The 18,276-nt window shown below is 52.5% G+C and overlaps 1 protein-coding gene across 1 annotated transcript; it reads right to left on the bottom strand.

Annotated features, from left to right (window-relative positions):
* Positions 1 to 290: 290 nt before the first annotated feature.
* On the bottom strand, positions 291 to 13,359 carry LOC129201289 (electroneutral sodium bicarbonate exchanger 1-like). The gene is made up of 23 exons (XM_054812411.1): positions 13,185 to 13,359; positions 12,371 to 12,505; positions 11,769 to 11,904; positions 11,399 to 11,559; positions 10,720 to 10,908; positions 10,523 to 10,611; positions 10,245 to 10,402; positions 9,799 to 9,886; positions 9,171 to 9,317; positions 8,896 to 8,987; positions 8,225 to 8,393; positions 7,958 to 8,091; positions 7,038 to 7,283; positions 6,826 to 6,931; positions 5,752 to 5,913; positions 4,924 to 5,037; positions 4,438 to 4,599; positions 3,591 to 3,842; positions 2,736 to 2,804; positions 2,078 to 2,251; positions 1,841 to 1,978; positions 1,375 to 1,472; positions 291 to 399 (listed from the first exon to the last, which is right to left on the bottom strand). Exons 1-23 carry the CDS (start codon positions 13,357 to 13,359, stop codon positions 291 to 293), a joined length of 3,303 nt encoding a protein of 1,100 aa, XP_054668386.1.
* Between the last annotated feature and the right edge of the window lie 4,917 nt (positions 13,360 to 18,276).

The following is an 18,276-nucleotide window of genomic DNA, read 5'->3' as shown; positions in this document are numbered from 1 at the left end:
TTTTCCTTCGCCTTAGCCCAACTGCTCGGACGCTCCTTAGGCTGCCCCGCCAGGGAGGACATCCCTCTCCTACCTGTAAGGGACGTAGGAGTGAACGAAAGCCTGGACCCCAAACCAGACCAAAAACCCGGCCGTGATAAAGAAGAAAACGGAGAAGGCGTCAAGTATAACAGTAAACTATTTGGAACATAAACATGAGTTTATATTTGAAAAAAAAAGAGAAAGGAGAGGAGGAATTGGGTATTAAAAAAATAGCACTGAATGATAAAGCGCTAGCAGTCCCTCTACCACTACGCAACTGCAACAAACACACGCACGTACGCCCGGAGGCTCAACAACACCGAACTCCCATTGACCGTGATGTGCACCTCAGTTTGCTGGTCTAGAGATACTGAATGCCTGAAGCACACCAAGGATAACTGAAGACGTCTGCATGGCTTTCATGGGAATCCTCCAACTGGAAAAAAAAAAAAGCAGTTTCTCCCCGTGTCCGCGTTGGCACATCCCTGAGTCACGTTCTCGCTCCTCTCCTTCAAAGTCAAGATTCCTAAACATAAAAACTGGGGAGGGGGAAGAATGGGAAAAAAAAAAAAAAAAGGGAGAGCATCATCAGTGGAAGATGGGGTTTGAGCCCCGTTCGTGGGACCACCGCGGCAGAGAGGAGCTGGCTGGCGTGCCACCGTCCTCGCCGCTGCTCGTTTGCTCAGCATTGCTGGACGAAGCATGGGAAAACCGTACGCGCGCGTCTCGTCACGCTCGCATGCGGTCCTTTACCTTTTTCCTCCCCAAATTCAGACTGTTTCTGTGTTCATAGGGAGAGTCTTCCACACGGTCGTTTTCGACATTTCATCCCAGATATTAATCTCGGAAGGATCGGTCCTGCAATAAATATTTTACATAGCAATCCGTGATTACGGGAACTGCTGCCGCCAAGTGCGTTAGCACCAGCAAGAGGACCAGGGGGGCCCAGGAACCAAAGCTCAGCGTAAGCACCGGAGGTTTTGCTGGATGAGGAGTTGCGGGAGGCAAGCCTGTAGAACAACAGCTCCAGGCAAAGGCTCTTGCTGGCGTTTAGCCCTGGAGCGGGCTCCTAAGCCACTGCTGCTACAGGTCGTGCCTACACCACCTCTTTCTTAAATATGAGGATCTCCTGCTACCCTAAAGTCACTGATGATGCAAGTTTTGGGGGTTAAATGGGAGTTGTGCAGCCGCTCTGCGCAGGGGCAGAGCCCCGCCATCGCCTCCGGCAGCCCTGCCCAGAAATTTGATTTTCCCGCCGAGCGGACCGCTTTACTGAGGGACGCTCGATAAAGACGGTGCCAAACACCTTCAAACGAATCTTGCCGGGGGTCCTGGCGCTTGGTGGCACTTTACCTGTCGCTGCTTTGCTGTGGGATATCCAAGTCGCTGGTCTTCCCCACTTTCAGTTGAACCCAATTTGCAGCAGCAGCTTCCATCACCTTCTGGGACTCCTGACGGAAAAGGGACAAACCAAGTTCTCGGTCTTTAATCAAAGCGGAGATAAACTCAGCACCCAGTAAAGACGTTGCACGCTGTCCTCTCCTCCTGACCTGCGGCAGCTTTAGCTATCAGTGCAGCAGGGTATAATAATAATAATAAATCTTTATTATAGGACTCATTTTTAAAATTATACCTCTAGTCAAGTGTTAAGCTCACTGCTAATTTAGGATAAAAGGTTACGATGTGTGATCCAGGCTATTAGGATCCGTTTCTGTTTAGTTCTGATCTTGCCCCGACATTTAAAGACGAGCTGTGGCAGAAAGAGGCAATCTCACAGCCCGAGGGAGACGCCCGGCCCCGAGCACCCAGCAAGCTTCACCTCTTCTTCTTCGGCTTCATTTTTGGCATCGTCCAACTTCTTCTGCTTGCTTTCTGGCATAAGGTCATCCAGAAAGCTGAGCTCTCGCTTCGAGAAGCAGAAATCCATCACTTTCCGGACAAAAACGAGAGCCAAAACCTTCACGAATAAGAGGGAAGATGCAGCGAGGTCAGAGATGATGCCACAGCTCGCTCCGACGCTACAAACACCCCGACGCCGAGCAGCACCGGCTCTTACCATCATGGGGAAGATGATGGCGGCACGCGACACCTTGATGGCCCAGAGCAGGACGAGGCAGATCAGCTGGATCATGGTGAAGCAATGCACCTTTCGCAAGGGGACGTGCCGCAGGTAGATGATATCCGGCTGGTGTTTCGCCGGCATCCCAAACAGCTTCAAGCGATCGAAGAACTGTAAAATAACAGTGAGAAGTTTCTGGCCCCGGGGAGATGCGGAGGGAGTGTTCAGGATCTCACTTGCAATGAGAAATCCTGGATCCCACCGCGTTCCTCTGCGAGCAGCACCCAATTTTCCCTCCGCTCCATCTATAAACCGGCTTGCCCGCGAGAGCTGCCCACCGAACTGCAATTATTCCCCGTTATTCTGTTCTCAGCGTTTCTCAGCACGCTGAATCCCCCAGCAAGGATTTCCACCAGCCACAGAAATCGCCTTCCCTTCGCGCTGAATTCCCCCATTTTCCTGTAACCTGCCCTGAACTTGCCCGGTCCTCCCGGCCCTATACACCTCCTGTGCCTCCTCCAATCTTTTTCTTACACAAAATATTTTGATCGCTTGCTTTCGGAGAGGGGTTTTTCCCCCCATGCCACTGCTTTTTTTACCTGCTTCTATAGAGATGAAATACCAGGGACCCAACACGCTGTAAAAGAGGCCGTACCTGAATTCCTCTGAGCGACGACACACCCATGTAGAGAAAGACGCCATAAAGCACAGGCATTGGTATAAACTCCAAAAATAAATACAGAAATTAGTGCATTCTTGTTTTCAAATTGCATTTTCAGTATTACCGCTCTCTTCTACAGTCCCTGCCTAAAATTGCCTAAAGCCTTCCAGCTTCCAGAGGGTTAGAGAAGTGTCGCATTTTAACCATCAGAGATTTTGTGCGTGCGAATGATTTAATGCTCTGCTTTAGGCTGAGCTTTTGAGTTACACTTCATCAGAATAATCCTGTTTTCCAGAAAGATTGGAGGAAAATAGGTGATTTCGCCCATGCTACCATATGCCGCGTTCTGCGACGGTAGAAAAACATTTGTACGTGTTCTTGTGGCAACACGCAAGAGCAGCGTGCCTCCTGTGAGCCTAGAGATGAGATTACTTTGTGGGAGGAACACGCAAGGAAGCCCACGGGGACGATTTCAGCGCGTTTAGCTACTGGGAACGGCTGTTCCGAGGCATCTGGGGGAACAAACTGCAAGCAATAACGTGCTGCCTGGTTGAAAGAGCAGAGGTACTGCTCTAAATACGCTTCACCGTAACCCATAAACACGGGTGGGCCTGAAAGACATCTGAAAATCCAAGCAGTTGGCTTGCTCGCTTGGCTCGAGCGTGCCAAACTGGGGTCTGAAGGGCTGGAAAGTGCAACCGAGGGTGGTTCCCACCACGGATCGAGCCCCAAGGTTTGGGATCACCTCCTCCTCTGCTCCACAGCTACTCAGGCCTGGAGAAAGGGGACTAGTTTTGCATAACCTCCAAAAAGCTCGCGGTTGTTGGGTGGTTTCCATTTTCCTCTTACCTTTAACACCGAAGTGAAGAAGACTGAGCAGCCCATGAGCACAAAGATCATCAAGCCAGTGACTCTCTGCTCTCGTATCCCCAGAAACTTGGGCTGTTCTCCTGGAGCTGAGCAGCCAGACTCTACTTTGAGGCTATTCACGTGGGTGATGGACAGGACGGTCGCAGCCACAAACCACGGCAGCCCCATCACGGAGCACACCCCCAGCATCACGGCCACCATGAAGAGGTCCAGGTGGTACCCGCATCCTTTCTGCGCGGAGCGAAACAAGAAACAGAGCATCTCACGGGACAAGAGCAAGGACAACGTCGCAAGTCAGACCCAAACAACCCTGTAGGAGCTCAAGTCGACGTCTTGAAAATTTAAAACACGAACTGGAAACAAATAAGGATGTATCCAGTCTTTGCGCAAGCACCTTGCATGACAATCCGGCAGCACTTCAGACAAAGTGGATTTGGGGAGTTTGTATCTACTTCTCAACAAAAAAACCACCTTACTATTTTTCATTCATAAAGACATTTCTACCACTTGCGAGTAAGATATGACTCTCAGTTATCCCTGGCAGCACATCAAAATGATTCGTTCCCCAGCTGCTGCTGACATTTTAAAACAAAAGCGTGCTTCTACAACGCTCTAAGCTTAATATGCTCCTCCGAAAGATTGCTCATCTGAACTCCCCTGTTGTCGTTTGCTCCCTGTGTCATCGTTAAGCCAGGAGACCATCTTGCCACGCTGCCTGACGTTGTTCCAAACCAATGCCTTCACAAGGCATTTGGAATTGGAGCTTCTCCCCGTACCTGCAGCCCAGAGCGGGTTGCGGATGGGGTTGTCTCCTGCAGCCCCTTACCTTCAGCCTGTGCTCCTTCCTGTTCACGATAAGAGCCGTGATCTGCTGGTCCATGAATATCAAGATGGTGCAAAGCAGAGCTGGGATGAGCGCAGCCACCACCGTCCACCAAGGGTTGGGTCCTATGGGGTTGATGAACCACCCGCGGTCGTCTCTGGTAGGCTGCAACAAAGCACACACATCAGCCTCGTCTCCCAGCCCAGCTACTTCACCGGCTTGGATTTTCCCCCTCCATCCCCGTGTCACAGCATCTCCCAGCCCTGGTTTCACGTCACCCCGGGGCTCAGCAGTGCCAGCATCCTCTTTGCAAGCACCTGTAGCTATTTCTCCTGCAGGTACCTAGTTTTGGGGCTGTCTTCTCATTTCCAGGAGGAAACGATGCACTTGGAGGTGGAGGAGGAGATGGTCACACCACCAGCATCTCCTCCAGACTCAGCCCTGTCCTGCCCTGGTGAAACCCGCTCCGTGCCACAACACCCCCCCTACCTTGAACGTATGGGGGATGTGGAGCTTCGGTGACGGGATCCCAGTCATGAAGTCAATGAGCACCATGATGACGATGGTGAGGAAAACAGCAAAGTCACTTATTGTGGACCGCACCTGGGGCAAGAAACCAGAGCTGAAAGGGGCATCGCAAAGGGGGCCACAACATGAGATGGAAAAATGAGAGACATCAACAACATTAAGGCTGGTTAACAAAATCCCACCACTCTGAGGACATGCAGCCAAATCCCTTGGTTAGCTACTGTTGCTGTGCTTGTCTCTGTGAGAGATGGTGTCAGACAATAAAAAAAGAGTTTAATTAGGTGGAAGAGGGTTGTTTGAATTCAAACCTTAAGTAAAAAAAATATTAAAAAATAAGGAAGCAGATGGCTGCCACTGCAGCCACGCTCACAGCTAAAATGGGAATAAGGCGCACTGAGGCATCGTATGTTCCTCAAAAGGAAGAAAAAGTGTCTTTTCCTATGGCAGCTCCTCATTTGAACCAACTTTCCCCTTGAGCATAATGCACAGAAGGTTAAAAAAAAAAAAAAAAAAAAAGGCAAATAAACCCCCACAACTTTGGAAGACCTCTTTTCCCACTGCCTGAGCAAAATATCGCTCAGGGGCAGGTCGCGAGGCAGGTGGGAAACGCCACGGTCGTTTAGCACTCATGGAAACGAGGGAGGGACATCCAAGCTGCTGGAGAGTTTGGCCTTCAAGGTCAATGTTTCCCAGCTTGACCAAGCGGTGGCAAATACTGCTTAGCGCTCCGGGAAAGCCATTTTGGGAAATGAGTGTGGAGACTGCTGCCGGCCACCATCTTCTACCTACTCTGGTTGGGAAGTAACGGCTGCTTTTAAACTTCTTCAAGAAGCTCGACAGGACAAAGGTGGAGAAGAAGAGGATGCAGCACCAGAAGAGGACATTAGGCGCGTAGGGGCCATTGCGTCCACAGGCAGGTCCGTGAAACTCTCCATGCAAATACCGACATTCCTGGAGAAACAGAGCGTCAGGACACAAAGGTAGTGCACGTGCGGCAAGGAAACCTGGGATAACTCGGGGCTTTTGAGGATCTTGGTCCAAGATCCATGACCTTGTAACTGCTGCTGCTGCTGCTGCTGCTGACGGAGATTTATATTGAATGAGCAGCAGCTGAACAAGTGACACATCGAACCGCACAGAGGAGAGCGGAGAGGCGAGATGTGATGGGACACCATATCACAGACCCATGGCACATCCTCCGCTCGAATGGCAGGCAACCGTGGCTGAAGAAGACGCCAAGAGGGGAAGGAAACACTGGAAGTTCTTGGGGATAGAGAAAGAGGGAGCAGGGAAGGAGGGCTAAGACAGCCGCGGAAGGAAAGGAGAAGAGACGAATCGTCCCTTCCCAGCGAAGGGCTCCCAGGACACGGCCAAGAGGGGATGAAGATGTCCTGAAGAGCCTCCCATCCTATGCCTGGGCTTTGCTTCCAGCAACAGCAGCCCGAGAGGCTGCTCAGACGTGCAAATTTATGCATGGACCTACAGACAGTGCTGAGTAAGCAAGCAAGGACTGGAGTTCTTAGGAACCAAGTAAGGAAGCTAAGGACTACCTTCAAGCAGGAACTTAAGTCCTCCAACTTCTACAAGAATCAAACCACCCACTTAACCTTGCTCCTGGTCAGAAAAATTGTCCTGCGACAGGGTCAAGGAGGACAGTTATTACCCACGATGTTGGGGGGACAAGGTAGACTCTCCTTCCCAGGACCAAGCGGGTTAAAACCACACGTTAGATTTAAAGAATGCCTTTGCAGAGCAGCACTAGCACAGTCTGAAGCCCCTCATCACCCGAAGGGCTCTGACTTTTGCAAAATGTGAACGCCCCTGGACCCCGCGGCCGCGGAAGTAGTGGCTTGGGGCACTTACAGTCACCGTGAGGTTTTCCCAGGCGATGCCAGACACGTTGATCTCGTTGCTCTCCCAGAAACGCAGGGTTGCGTTGCTGGGATGGCTTGGTGCCTCACACTTACAGCTGGGAGGAGAAAAGCCAAGACGAGGGTGAGGGAAAGGCAATGGAGGTGCAGCCCTGAGCTCCTGCCAAGGGGCAGCAGCCTTTTAGGAGGAAAAGAAAAACTCACTAGTAGACGGTGAGGAAGTCGAGCTTGCTGTGCATGTGCACAGGGTAGGTCTCTCGCAGGTGACTCAGCTTCTCCAGAGCCTCGTAGATGAAGATGATGCAGATGAGGGAGGCGAAGGCTTCTTCGGTGAAGCGGGTGATGTAGCACACCAAACAGCTGGCGTCGGTGGCCACCAGCACTATGCAGAAGGCGGCAGTCCACAGCCCGATGCAGGCCCGCAGAGAGAGATAGGAGAGCGCGTACTCCCTGGGAAACCAAAATCAAACAAAGGCTGGAAAGGCCAGGAAGAGGCGCCGAGCCGTGCCTTCCTTCGGGGAAAATCACGAGCAATTTAGGAGCACGTCAAGGCTGCAGGTGGTAAATGCACTTTCCATGTCCTACTACAGACAGCCTTGGGGCTGCGGTGCAGGGTGCGGACCTGCAGGAGGAGAGGCCAATTATTTCATGATTGTTATTTAACAATTAGCTTGTGTTAAGGCCTTGGAGGCTAATTGAGGTCAGGGCCCTTTGTGGAAGGTGGTGTCCTCCCACATCACCCCCATGCCCTAACACCAAAACCCCGGCTGATTTTGCACCCAGTCACCTGCTACCAGCAAGCTGGGGCTGAAGAATAAATTGAATTGCAATCAGGGTGTCTCATCTCACATCAAACTCATCACAACACAAGGATCCCCATCCTTATGGCTTCTCCTCTTCCTGCTTCATTTTAACCCTAAAAACCCCAAACAACCTCATCCATCCTTCAGAGACCAAGGGCTCTTGCACCATCACATACTAAAGCAGCAGCGTGCAACGTCTGCGACACAGAAAACAACTGAAATCTAACAACTCTCACTGAGAAAAAGACGAGAAAAACCTCTTTTCTCCACCAGTGCCTCCTGAAGGCTCTCGCGGCACTCGGCCGCGGCAGCCGGCCTTACTTGCAGAATTTGTAGAGGATCTTTTCGAACACGAGGACGGGTCCAGTGCTGCCAAGGATGGTGAGAGGTTGGCCAGCAAAGAGGGAATACACCACGCCGGTCATGGATGCGCCCAGCAGTGACTCCATGGCACTCTGTCCAGGGAAGAGGCAGCGGCGAGGAAATAAATCAATGGGAAAAAGAAGAAAAAACCCAAAGCAAATTCACTGCAGCGAAGATTTTGCATGAGTTTTGCGCTCCCCCACGCCACCCAAGAGAGGTGCTCACGATGTGGCCGTCGGTCGCCTCCCCCAGCAGTCCCCCGAAGGTGATGACAGGGGACATGCAGGCACAGAAGAGGAAGGACGCCAGACACTGCAGGCTCAGACCATCCCGAAAGTCGCTCCAGAACCACGGGGCTTTGCGCTTCACGTCCAGGATCAAACCTCCAAAGAGCCTGGAGGAAGGAAAAACAAATAGACTGTTTCCCTGCAAGACCACACAGAGGGGGTTTTGCTGCAGAAGGACAAGCCCAAGCAGACAGTAACCTTCATTGCTAACCAGCAGCAGTCTCCTTCGGCCGTTTTATACCCGGCAGAAACCAAGCAAGCACAAAAAACCCCTCCAACAAAAAGAAAAAGGACCAAACCTGAAAGCCCATCCCCTCTTACTGCAACTGTCCCTTGCTTGGAGAAGCAGCAGAGCTCTCCCTGGAGGTATTTACACAGCTGCTTCCACCCCAAATCAAGAAAATCTGTCTGCAGTGGTGCTGTGGCTGAGCCCAGCTGCCCAGATCTCACCTGCCCAGCCCAGGGGACCGAGCTGGTAATGTGAAGCCCCTTCACTGAACCAACTAACCCCAGAAAACTGCTACAAGGGAAGGTGCACGCTCCGATTCTAGAGGCAAAGAGAAAAAAAAAAAACAAACAACAAACCCCACAAACTATTAAAGCTCACACCTTCCCGTGCGCTCCAGTTCAGGACCACTGTGTTTCTCTGGCTTGCTGTGAGAAGCACTGTCATCGAGAGCTCCTGGCATCTTCCTTTTTCCCTGTTAAAAAGGAAATAAGCCAAAGCTATGGATTCGTAACCACTGGCTTGTTGGGCTTCTGGTCTGGGTATGTGACTGCGTCAAACTGGGACCTGGTGAATCTGGGTCCCAGAACAGCATCCCCGGCCGGCCGGCCGCCGGCCTGCCCGTCCCCCTCGCGCCTCCCTCCGCCGCAGCACCCACCTGCGAAGGGACGTTTTTCGGGGGCTCGATTCGGATCGATGGATCCCATTCTCCTGGCGGCAAGACCGTGACCTGATCCAGAAACTCGTCGATGCCGGCCACGAGGTCAGCCCGGTTCTCGGCTTTATAGGCAACGTCACGGAAAACCTGCCGACAGGAGACAACCTGCTCAGAGGACAACCCATCTCCGATGTCCTAAGCACTACGGTAAGCTCCTGGCTAAATGCAAGATCATTTTCCCCAAATTTCCTGCTTGTAATGGCAGGAAATATTCCCCCAAATGGAAAAATCTGTCCATCACAGTACTTGTAATCATCTCCTCCACGAGGTCCCCATCCCTCATGGCACACCATACCCTTTTGCTTAAAGCGGGGAAGTTTCACTGGCCCTGGCAATGCCACCACTGGGGACAGGGTGCTGGGGACCCCGGGGAGGTGCAGGATGCACACCGGGTGGGATTTCAACCTCCAAGAGGTGGGGTGATACAAATCCGTGCGTTTGCTTCGGCGTGTGAACGAGGGGTGGGCTATCTGGAGAGGTGTGGGCAGTTGGGAAGCAAATCCTCTTCCTCACTACTGCAGAGAGGTGAAGAAAACCAAAAATGACCCGGAATTCTCTCTTCTCGCACCTCATCCGTCATGATAGTAGCCATGGACCTGCCGATCTCATGGTACTGATGGGCTTTGCCTTCTGGTCCAAGCAAAACAAACAGGAACCTGGGCAAGAAAAACACAATGAGCGAGAAGAACGTGTCCTTGCTCAAAGGACACCCAAGGAAATCCCTGGGAGCCCCCAGCCCCGAGCGCAGCTCCAGAGGGGACACGTAGGCTCACCGACTCCGCCAGGAATTTGAAATTCACCAAAACCGATGGCAAATTTAATTTTTGGGCCAATTTTCATTAAAATTGGCCAAGGGGTTTGAAAGACACAGCAGGGAAGGGATGCGAGTGGGAGAAATGTCCTCGCTCCCCCTGCCCTTGTTCCCTTGGGACGCCAAACTGATGCATGCACCTTGATGTTCTTTCGTTGGGTGGGGGTTTTTTGAAATAAAATCTTTGTGCTTCTCCTTCAGACCTTGTTGGGATGGGAACTTCCGTCATGCCCGAGAGGAGGACAGCCGGGGTCAGGCGGACAAATGCCACGATGGGCTGGCAAAGGAAATCCAGCTCTCCTACGAGCACGTTGGATGCTTCAGCCCCGGTGGGAATTTTCTTCATGAAATGCAGCTGCGCCTAGGCACAACAAGCGATTTTCAGGCAAATACCCCAAAAGCAAAGCCCTCAGCACTCTGCAGCCAAATTTGCAAGACCAAATCTGGCCCTAAAGGCATAAGATAGCTACGAGCGTCTCACCTTGCTTAAGTCCATCGCATTGCTCTCATGGTTCACCCCATTTTTAGCTTCTGCAGTGGTAGGAGAAGGATGCGGAGTGAGTGTTTGGGCTGGTAGGAAAAAGAAAGACACTCAGAAAGACGGACAAGGAGCAATTGGGATGCTTCTCCTCTGCCAGGACAAGTCGAATGGGACCAGAGCCCTGCAGGAACCCTCACCTGGCTTGTCAAGGAGGTGCAGGTCTGACTGCTTCTTGCTCACATCAGCAAACGAGCGGACGATGGGAAGAAGGTTGTTTCTTTTCTTCTCATTCTGATGGTGATGCTTCTTCAGTAGGACTTCTCGAACTTTTGCCCGCACGTGCTCGTCAAACTCCGTGGACTGGTCTTGCGGGCCCAGGATCATATCTGGGGATGGCAAAGGGAAACGAAGCCGTCAGAGCAGAAACCCCCCCAGGTCCCAAGCCCTGAAGCCCCCGGGGGAAGGCTGTGCCACGCAGGATCCCCTGACACAGGCCCAGCCTTGCTTAGCAAGACATTTTAATACAGTTCAGCCTTTGCAGCGAAAGCAAGAAGTTTCTTTTGCTAAAAAACACGAGCAAAGTGCTTATTCATCACTCTGCTAAGATAATTATTTCCCATTCGAAATAATGCAATTTTCTTGCCCCGTCTGGCCTTTCTGTCTGACTCTACACATTTAAAAAAAAAAATGGAAAAAACACACCAGAAAAAGCTGGTGTGACTGTTGCACGCCCAGCCTGCATCCAAAACCAACTTAAAAACACAGCGGGGTTTCTGGAAAAGGACGCGCCGTTGGGGCAGGGTTTGATTCGGGAGCGGAGGGCACCACGGCAAACCGAGCTCGGCCGTTCCCGCAGAGACGCGGCGCCCGCGGTACCTGCAATCTCTTCGATGCTGTTGGCACAAATGTCCAGCAGCACCGTCCCGTTGATGATGCAACTCCTCAGCTCAGAGAGGCTGTGCAAGGACAGCGTGGCCACGTAGGGCTTGCTCCAGCGCTCGCCGCCGTCTTCCACGTCCTCCTCAAACTTCAGCCACCTGCGGACATCAGGCGCGATCAGCCCCATTGCGAGGAAACGGCCTCAGCTCCGCAACCCCTTTAACAGAGCTACAGGGCGGCGAGAGAAGGCTCCTCGCATCGGCACCTGCAAAAGCTTTGCCAAAGTCCCGGAGAGCGGAAAGCAGAGCCCGCGGGCGCTGCCGGCGAGGGGACTCCTCTCCCACCACGGCCGGCAGCGGGGATTTACCTTGCCGTTTCCTTCCACTCGGCATCTTCACCCTCTTTCACGCAGATCTCATCCAGCTCGGTGAACAAGTCATGGGGAACGTGCTGCTCGTCCTCCTCGGTCCCGAGGATGAACTGCACTCGCTGGGACGGAGTGTCTGGGGGCAGAAGGCAAAGCCCCGTCCCGTTACCACGCCCGAATACGGCCCGTCACGCTCATAGGCAAAGCGGGCATCGATCGGCACCATAAACATCGGGCTGGCCCCTCTGCCCTGGCTCTGTCCAGGCTTGCACAGAGCCCCAGAGAAGGAGAAGCATCTAATCCACCTCTGCATAAGCATGGGCACCTTCCCTTCCCCACAGTTCCATTTTTAAAGCCAGGATCCCTCTGAGGAAGGCGAGCCTAAATCCTTTATGCATTTAACTGTCTTAAAAAAAAATAAAAAAATAAAAAAAAGAGAAGAAAGAGGAAAGTTTGGGAAAAGAGAGAGGGTCCTGCTAAATGATGCCGCTTTCCCTCGGAGGAACAGCAAGCCACTCAAACCGGCACGGGGACCTGCTTGCAGAAGACCCCAGCACCCACGTAGCCCCGAGGAGTTCAGTGAACGCTGCGGCGGGACTTACAGTGGTAGCCCTGCTCCGTCGGGGCAGAGTCCTTCTCCCGTTCCTCTTCCCGATGCTTCTGGCTGTGGGGACGGTGATGCCGCTGGCTTTGCCTCACCAGCAGCATCCGCACGCCCACGTACAGGGTCCGGTGGCCTGCGAAAAAGCGGCGTTTGCATCGTTCTCGATACTGCGGAGACACTTGACGCAGATGCTGCAATTAAATCAGTGCAGCCATCCCAGGAGGAAACATCAACTTCTCTTAATTTTCTTTTAACTGGATCCCTGAACGTCACAGACCTGCCCTTTTTTCCCAAGCCTATTTTACTCAAACTTTGCAACGAGAGAGCAACAACAAGTGATGGTTCCCGATCATCTAAAATGCCCTGAAAGTATCCAACCTCTTCTCAAAGTCCAGCTTCAGCTGGACAACGCTCAGAATTGCTCGTTGAGCAGCAACAAAAGGTAATTATTTTGAAAATCTTTGTATGGCGCAAGGCGACAAGAGAAGATCAAATCAGTCCCATGATAATGAACTCCAGAACAAAAAAAAAGAAAACCACAGCCCTGAGTCTGCAGCCGTCAAATTATGCTCCCGGCTTGGAGAGCCCCGTGGCTAAAACTCACACCATGGCCTCCACGGGGGCTTTCTCCCTCTGTTTAAAAGCCGTCACGTTAAAAAAGGTGAAAAGAACTGTGCTTATTTATTTAGAAGCACGCCACGTTTTGCTGCACGTGACGCGTACGCCAAGCAAGGGACGTCGCAGGGACTTTGTGCGACAGGAAAAGGCGCTGGGCTGGCGGCTCCTCTACCGGGATCTCAGCAGAGACTCACCTTCCAACTCCTCCTTCTCATAGTGAATATTGACGACGTTGCTCGTTCTTCCTTGGTCAATCACTGCCTCTTCGTCATCTCCCTGTTTAGAAATGAGAAGGGAAAAGTTGTGCAGAGCTCCCTTACGTCCTCCCAGCCATCGTCCACCCCCGCGTCCACCCAAATCCACGAGCATCACGCCTCCGCGTGCCTCCTCCTCCAGGCACAGCCCTAAAAGCACGGACTTGGAGGAGGTTTCTCTTCCCATAACCCAATAAAACAGCCCGTAGCATCGTTCAAACACAAAAAAAACCCCCAAAAAACCCCTCCGAGATTTGCACCCAGTTGCTCGATTTCTGAAACCGAAGTTTGAAGAAGAGCAAAACACCAAGAAAACTTGGGGAACTGTCAGGGCTGTTGGACGAAATTCAAGAAGCAAGAGCTACACCGGGCACTGGGAAACAGCCCAAAAGAACCAAACCCATAATTTAAAATAAAACTTCAAACGCTGCGCTGGCAGATGCTGCCCGTTGTACTAATAATGATGCATTAATCAAAAAGACTTAATTAAAAAAAAAAACAACAAACCCAAAGCCAGAAAATAAATAACTTGTTACGATTTAAGCTGCAAACACTAACGTGAAATCTGCTTTTTATCCCCCAAATTCCTGCTTCGACTGAACAGCATCACCTGCCACCGCGCAGCAGCGATGCTCAGGAAAGGCACCAGTTAATTTAACGAACAAGAGGAAGAAACGCTCCTGTCTGGAAACGAGTTTGCTGGTCCCCGAGTATTAATTTCAGAGCCGACCTGTTGCTAACTCCCCGCCAGCTCCCGGGACTCGCCCACGTAACCCGGCAGCCGGATTATCACGCGCCCGTGGCTTTCCTGTCCTCTCTCCGATGACGGCCTCCGCCACCCTCCGTCCCCTCTTAGCAAAAATGCATCCTGCTCCCCTTTGGTTTTGCCAAAAAAAAAAAAAAATCCCCAAAAAAACCAACCCCAAGAAACTCCAAACCCCAAGCCGGGAAAAGGTATGGGATGAAAGGGCTTAATAAAATCGCTTTAAATTGCAATTTAAAAAAAAAAATCGCTGTTTAAAGAAAAAAATCGCGGTTTCAAAAAAAAATCGCAGTTTTAAAAAAAAAAAAATCGCGATTTAAACGAAATCACAAGCTCGAGCGCATTAGGTGGGTGTTGGAGTGGGAATACACGGGGCGGTTTGGGAGTCAAACACCCCGCGGGTGACACGGGGAAAGTCTCCGTCTCTCTTAGAAACCGTTTTGCCCCCGTACTCCGACCAACGACGCTGAACCTGCCGCCGGGAGCCCTCCCCGGCACAAAGCATCTCCCCCCTCCGCATCCCTCTGCGCTCCGGGGAAATGCCGACGGGATTTCGGGGAGAGGTTTCCAACCGTTTGGGGGGGGGTGGGGGGGCATCGGGGACGTTGGGCCCCTCGGCAGAGCCCCTACCTGTAACTCTTCCAGCAGCGTCATTTTGTAACCCTCGTCCTGGCTCATCCTGACGTCGGTCAGCGGTTTTGGGGTTTTGGGGATCAATCAAGGGGGGTTAGACCCCCCCCAGGACACCGCAGTAACCCTCACCGAGAGGAGCTCAGTGTCGCCCGCTGTGTACCAACTCCAGGTACACAAAAAGTGACCGTTTCTTGGAATCGGAATCTTGGGCATGGGCGGTTATTTAAAGCCACGCAACCCCAAAACTCATCCTGCTTGGAAAACTTAGTGGATGGGGAGAAACCAGCTCTGTTTTGAACCAAACCTACCCGGAGGAGAGAAATGGGGTGTAAACGCCGGGGCGAAAGGCATAAGCGGCGTTTTGGTGTGTTTCACAGCACAAGCTGCCAACATACGACTGAGGCGCAAACCCTTGGGAAAATACCCGTTACGGGGCGGCTCAGATCCCCCGCTGCTTTTATATTATTAAGTTTTAAAGCTTCAGGAGCAAACGTGGGAGGAAACGGGACAAGTGGGGACCTCCGGGTCCGTGGCGAGATGCTCCGAGCATCTCATCGCCCTTCCCCGGCCACCACAGCATCCCCGAAATCGCAGCGAGCCTCGCACGGAGATGCCACCAAAGAATTTAAACCAGAGCAATGAAAGTGCGTGGTGACAGGCAAACAAAAGCCAAAGTTTCAGCAAATGAGGGGGGGTGGGGGGTGGCATTTTACTCCCCCTGAACTGCGAAGGCATCCAGCAAAGATAAAAAATGTACAACTCTAATTAATCTTTGAGTCTGCCGCTTCTTCCTCCTCACGGGGAGGACTCCTCTCATCGTTCCCCTGCTCCTACATGGAGCCTCTCCCACGGGCTACAGTCCTTCACGAACTGCTCCAGCGTGGTCTCTCCCACGGGGTGCAGACCTTCAGGAGCAAACTGCTCCAGCGTGGGTCCCCCACGGGGTCACAGGTCCTGCCAGCAAACCTGCTCCGGCGTGGGCTCCTCTCTCCACGGGTCCACAGGTCCTGCCAGCAACGTGATCCAGCGTGGGCTTCCCACGGGCCACGGCCTCCTTCAGGTGCCTCCACCTGCTCCGGCGTGGGGTCCTCCACGGGCTGCAGGTGGAATCTCTGCACCCCCTCATCCTTCCTCCACGGGCTGCAGGGGGAATCTCTACACCCCCTCATCCTTCCTCCATGGGCTGCAGGGGGAATCTCTGCACCCCCTCATCCTTCCTCCATGGGCTGCAGGGGGAATCTCTACACCCCCTCATCCTTCCTCCACGGGCTGCAGGTGGAATCTCTACACCCCCTCATCCTTCCTCCATGGGCTGCAGGGGGAATCTCTGCACCCCCTCATCCTTCCTCCATGGGCTGCAGGGGGAATCTCTACACCCCCTCATCCTTCCTCCATGGGCTGCAGGGGGATCTCTGCTCCGGTGCCTGGAGCACCTCCTGCCCCTCCTTCTGCACTGACCTGGGTGTCTGCAGAGTTTCTTACAGCTTCTCACTCCTCTCTCCCGCTGCAAAAGCTCTCTCTAACTGGTTTTTTTTTCCTTCTTAAATATGTTCTCACAGAGGCGCTGATTGGCTCGGCCTTGGCCAGGGGCGGGTCCATCTTGGAGCCGGCTGCCATTGGCTCTGTCAGACACAGGGGAAGCTTCTGGCAGCTTCTCACAGAAGCCACCCCTGTAGCCCCCCCCGCTACCAAAACCTTGCCACACAAACCCAACACATTTGGGCTGGGTGCTGAGCCCCGCTCCATGCCGGCAGCTGTGTGGGAGGAAAATCCTTTGGGGATCTTCTGCCGGGGGGAATTTGTGGAAGGGGGGGACCCCAATGTCAGCTCTCTGTCCTGGAGCTGGAGGAGGTTGATCTAAACCTCGGGGCGGCACCACGCTCCCTCCCTCCCTCCCTCCCTCCCAGGCATGAACCCACCACAGCCGAGCAAGGAGTAGGGCAAATAATATGGGATAGGATAGTGCGTATATATGATGGCGGGGACAACCCTGGCCTGGCTTGGCAGACCCTCCCGAGGCTGCAAATTATTCTTCTTTATTATTAGAGCTTTTCTGGAGGATGCTGCACACAGTAAAGTACTTTACAGGACACACCCCCCACTCTGGGCACCTCCCGCAGGGACAATGCAGGATGCCACCATGTGCATTAAACCACATTTTCTTCCCCCATCCTTCTCTCCCGAGCAGATGGCAGTCGTACGAATCCCAAAGCGCCCAAAGCTTCGCCTCCAACATCAAGCGACACTCGGAAGGCACCTTCACCAGCAACTTCACCCGCTACCTGGACAAGATGAAGGCCAAGGACTTTGTGCACTGGCTCATCAACACCAAGCGGTACAGGTAAAAAGAGGAGAGGGGAAGGGGACCACGCTGGGAAATAACCTCCCACCACGCCACGATCCCAGTCGGTAACGCAGTTTTAGAAGTTTTCTCTCCACCTGTTTTCTTATATTCGGCAGCTCCGCAAAGAGGTCCCCGAAGGAGGAGCCCCGTGGCGTCCCCTTCCCGGCCGCGTTCCCACCGCTCACGTAAGTCAGCCCAAACAGCAGACATGGCCCATTAAAAACAAATAAAGGAATCATTTCAAAACGTAGCCACAAATCAGCGGGTGTGGTGCAAAGTCAGAGTCTGGCTTCCTACGCCTGACGCTGCTTCTCATTTTTGCTGGCTCACGGGGCTTCTCTGGTGTTTACTCGTAATAAAATAAAACAAGGAAAATTAAGCTGCTTTGGGGGAGAGTTGATAATTTACGATGGGAAGAGGCTGTTTTGTTCTTGCCGTGCTCCGTGCTGACGTTTTGCATTTCATTTCAGTCTCAACGCGGCGGGATCGTTTGCATTTACAGGGGATATTACCACGTTGCGGTCTTGTCGAAGCAAAGCATTTGCTCCTTTGCGAACGAGAAAATCCGCTGTTCCCAAGCTCCTAAACTGATGTTAGGGGGAGTTTCTAGTCCGTGAAACTGTTTGGTGGTTGTTTGCTTTTTATTTTGAAGGTACAATTAAACGGCAACATCAGCTTTCCAGCAGCATCAGCCTGGGGATAGTTGCACCCGTCCATCACTGCCAGCGATGGGATGCTCCACGGGAAGGATTTATCCATCACACGCAGCCGCATCAATCAATCCCTTCGGTGTTTCCCAGTCACCTCCTCCGAAAATTTGCACCCGCGGATCAGCCTTCCCTTCAAACCTGGATTTCTCCGGCTTCATTTTCTCTCTAACAGCTCCGAGGGCGCTGTAGATCCTGCGGCTTTCCCTAAACCGTAATAAAACCTTTGTTAAATCCGGCAGCCGGTTGGTGACGTCTCCAATGCTTCCGAGCATCCCATCGGGATCCCGCGCGCCGCTGGTCCCGGGGGATTTTGAGGCACCGGGCTCCGATCCCCGGCTTGGCTCAAGTGCCCCATTTTTCTCTCAATTCCTCAAGTTTTAGGTAAAAGGGTGATCGGGATGAACCTGCCTGACCCCACAGACCTGTGCCAGAAGGGATTTGGAAAGAAATTTAAAAAAAAAAAAAAAAAAAAAAAGGAAGATAACTAGAACCTTTGGATTGAATGGTAATTAATTGTGTTGCAAATGGTCCAAAAAAAAGCCAAAATAGGCAGGGGGGAGGATCTGCTCACTCTGGATGGGG

Source organism: Grus americana, unplaced genomic scaffold, assembly GCF_028858705.1.
Source record: "Grus americana isolate bGruAme1 unplaced genomic scaffold, bGruAme1.mat scaffold_91, whole genome shotgun sequence".
Taxonomy (NCBI): domain Eukaryota; kingdom Metazoa; phylum Chordata; class Aves; order Gruiformes; family Gruidae; genus Grus; species Grus americana.
Note: the sequence above shows the minus strand (reverse complement) of the source record. Positions and strands in the feature narration are given on the sequence as shown.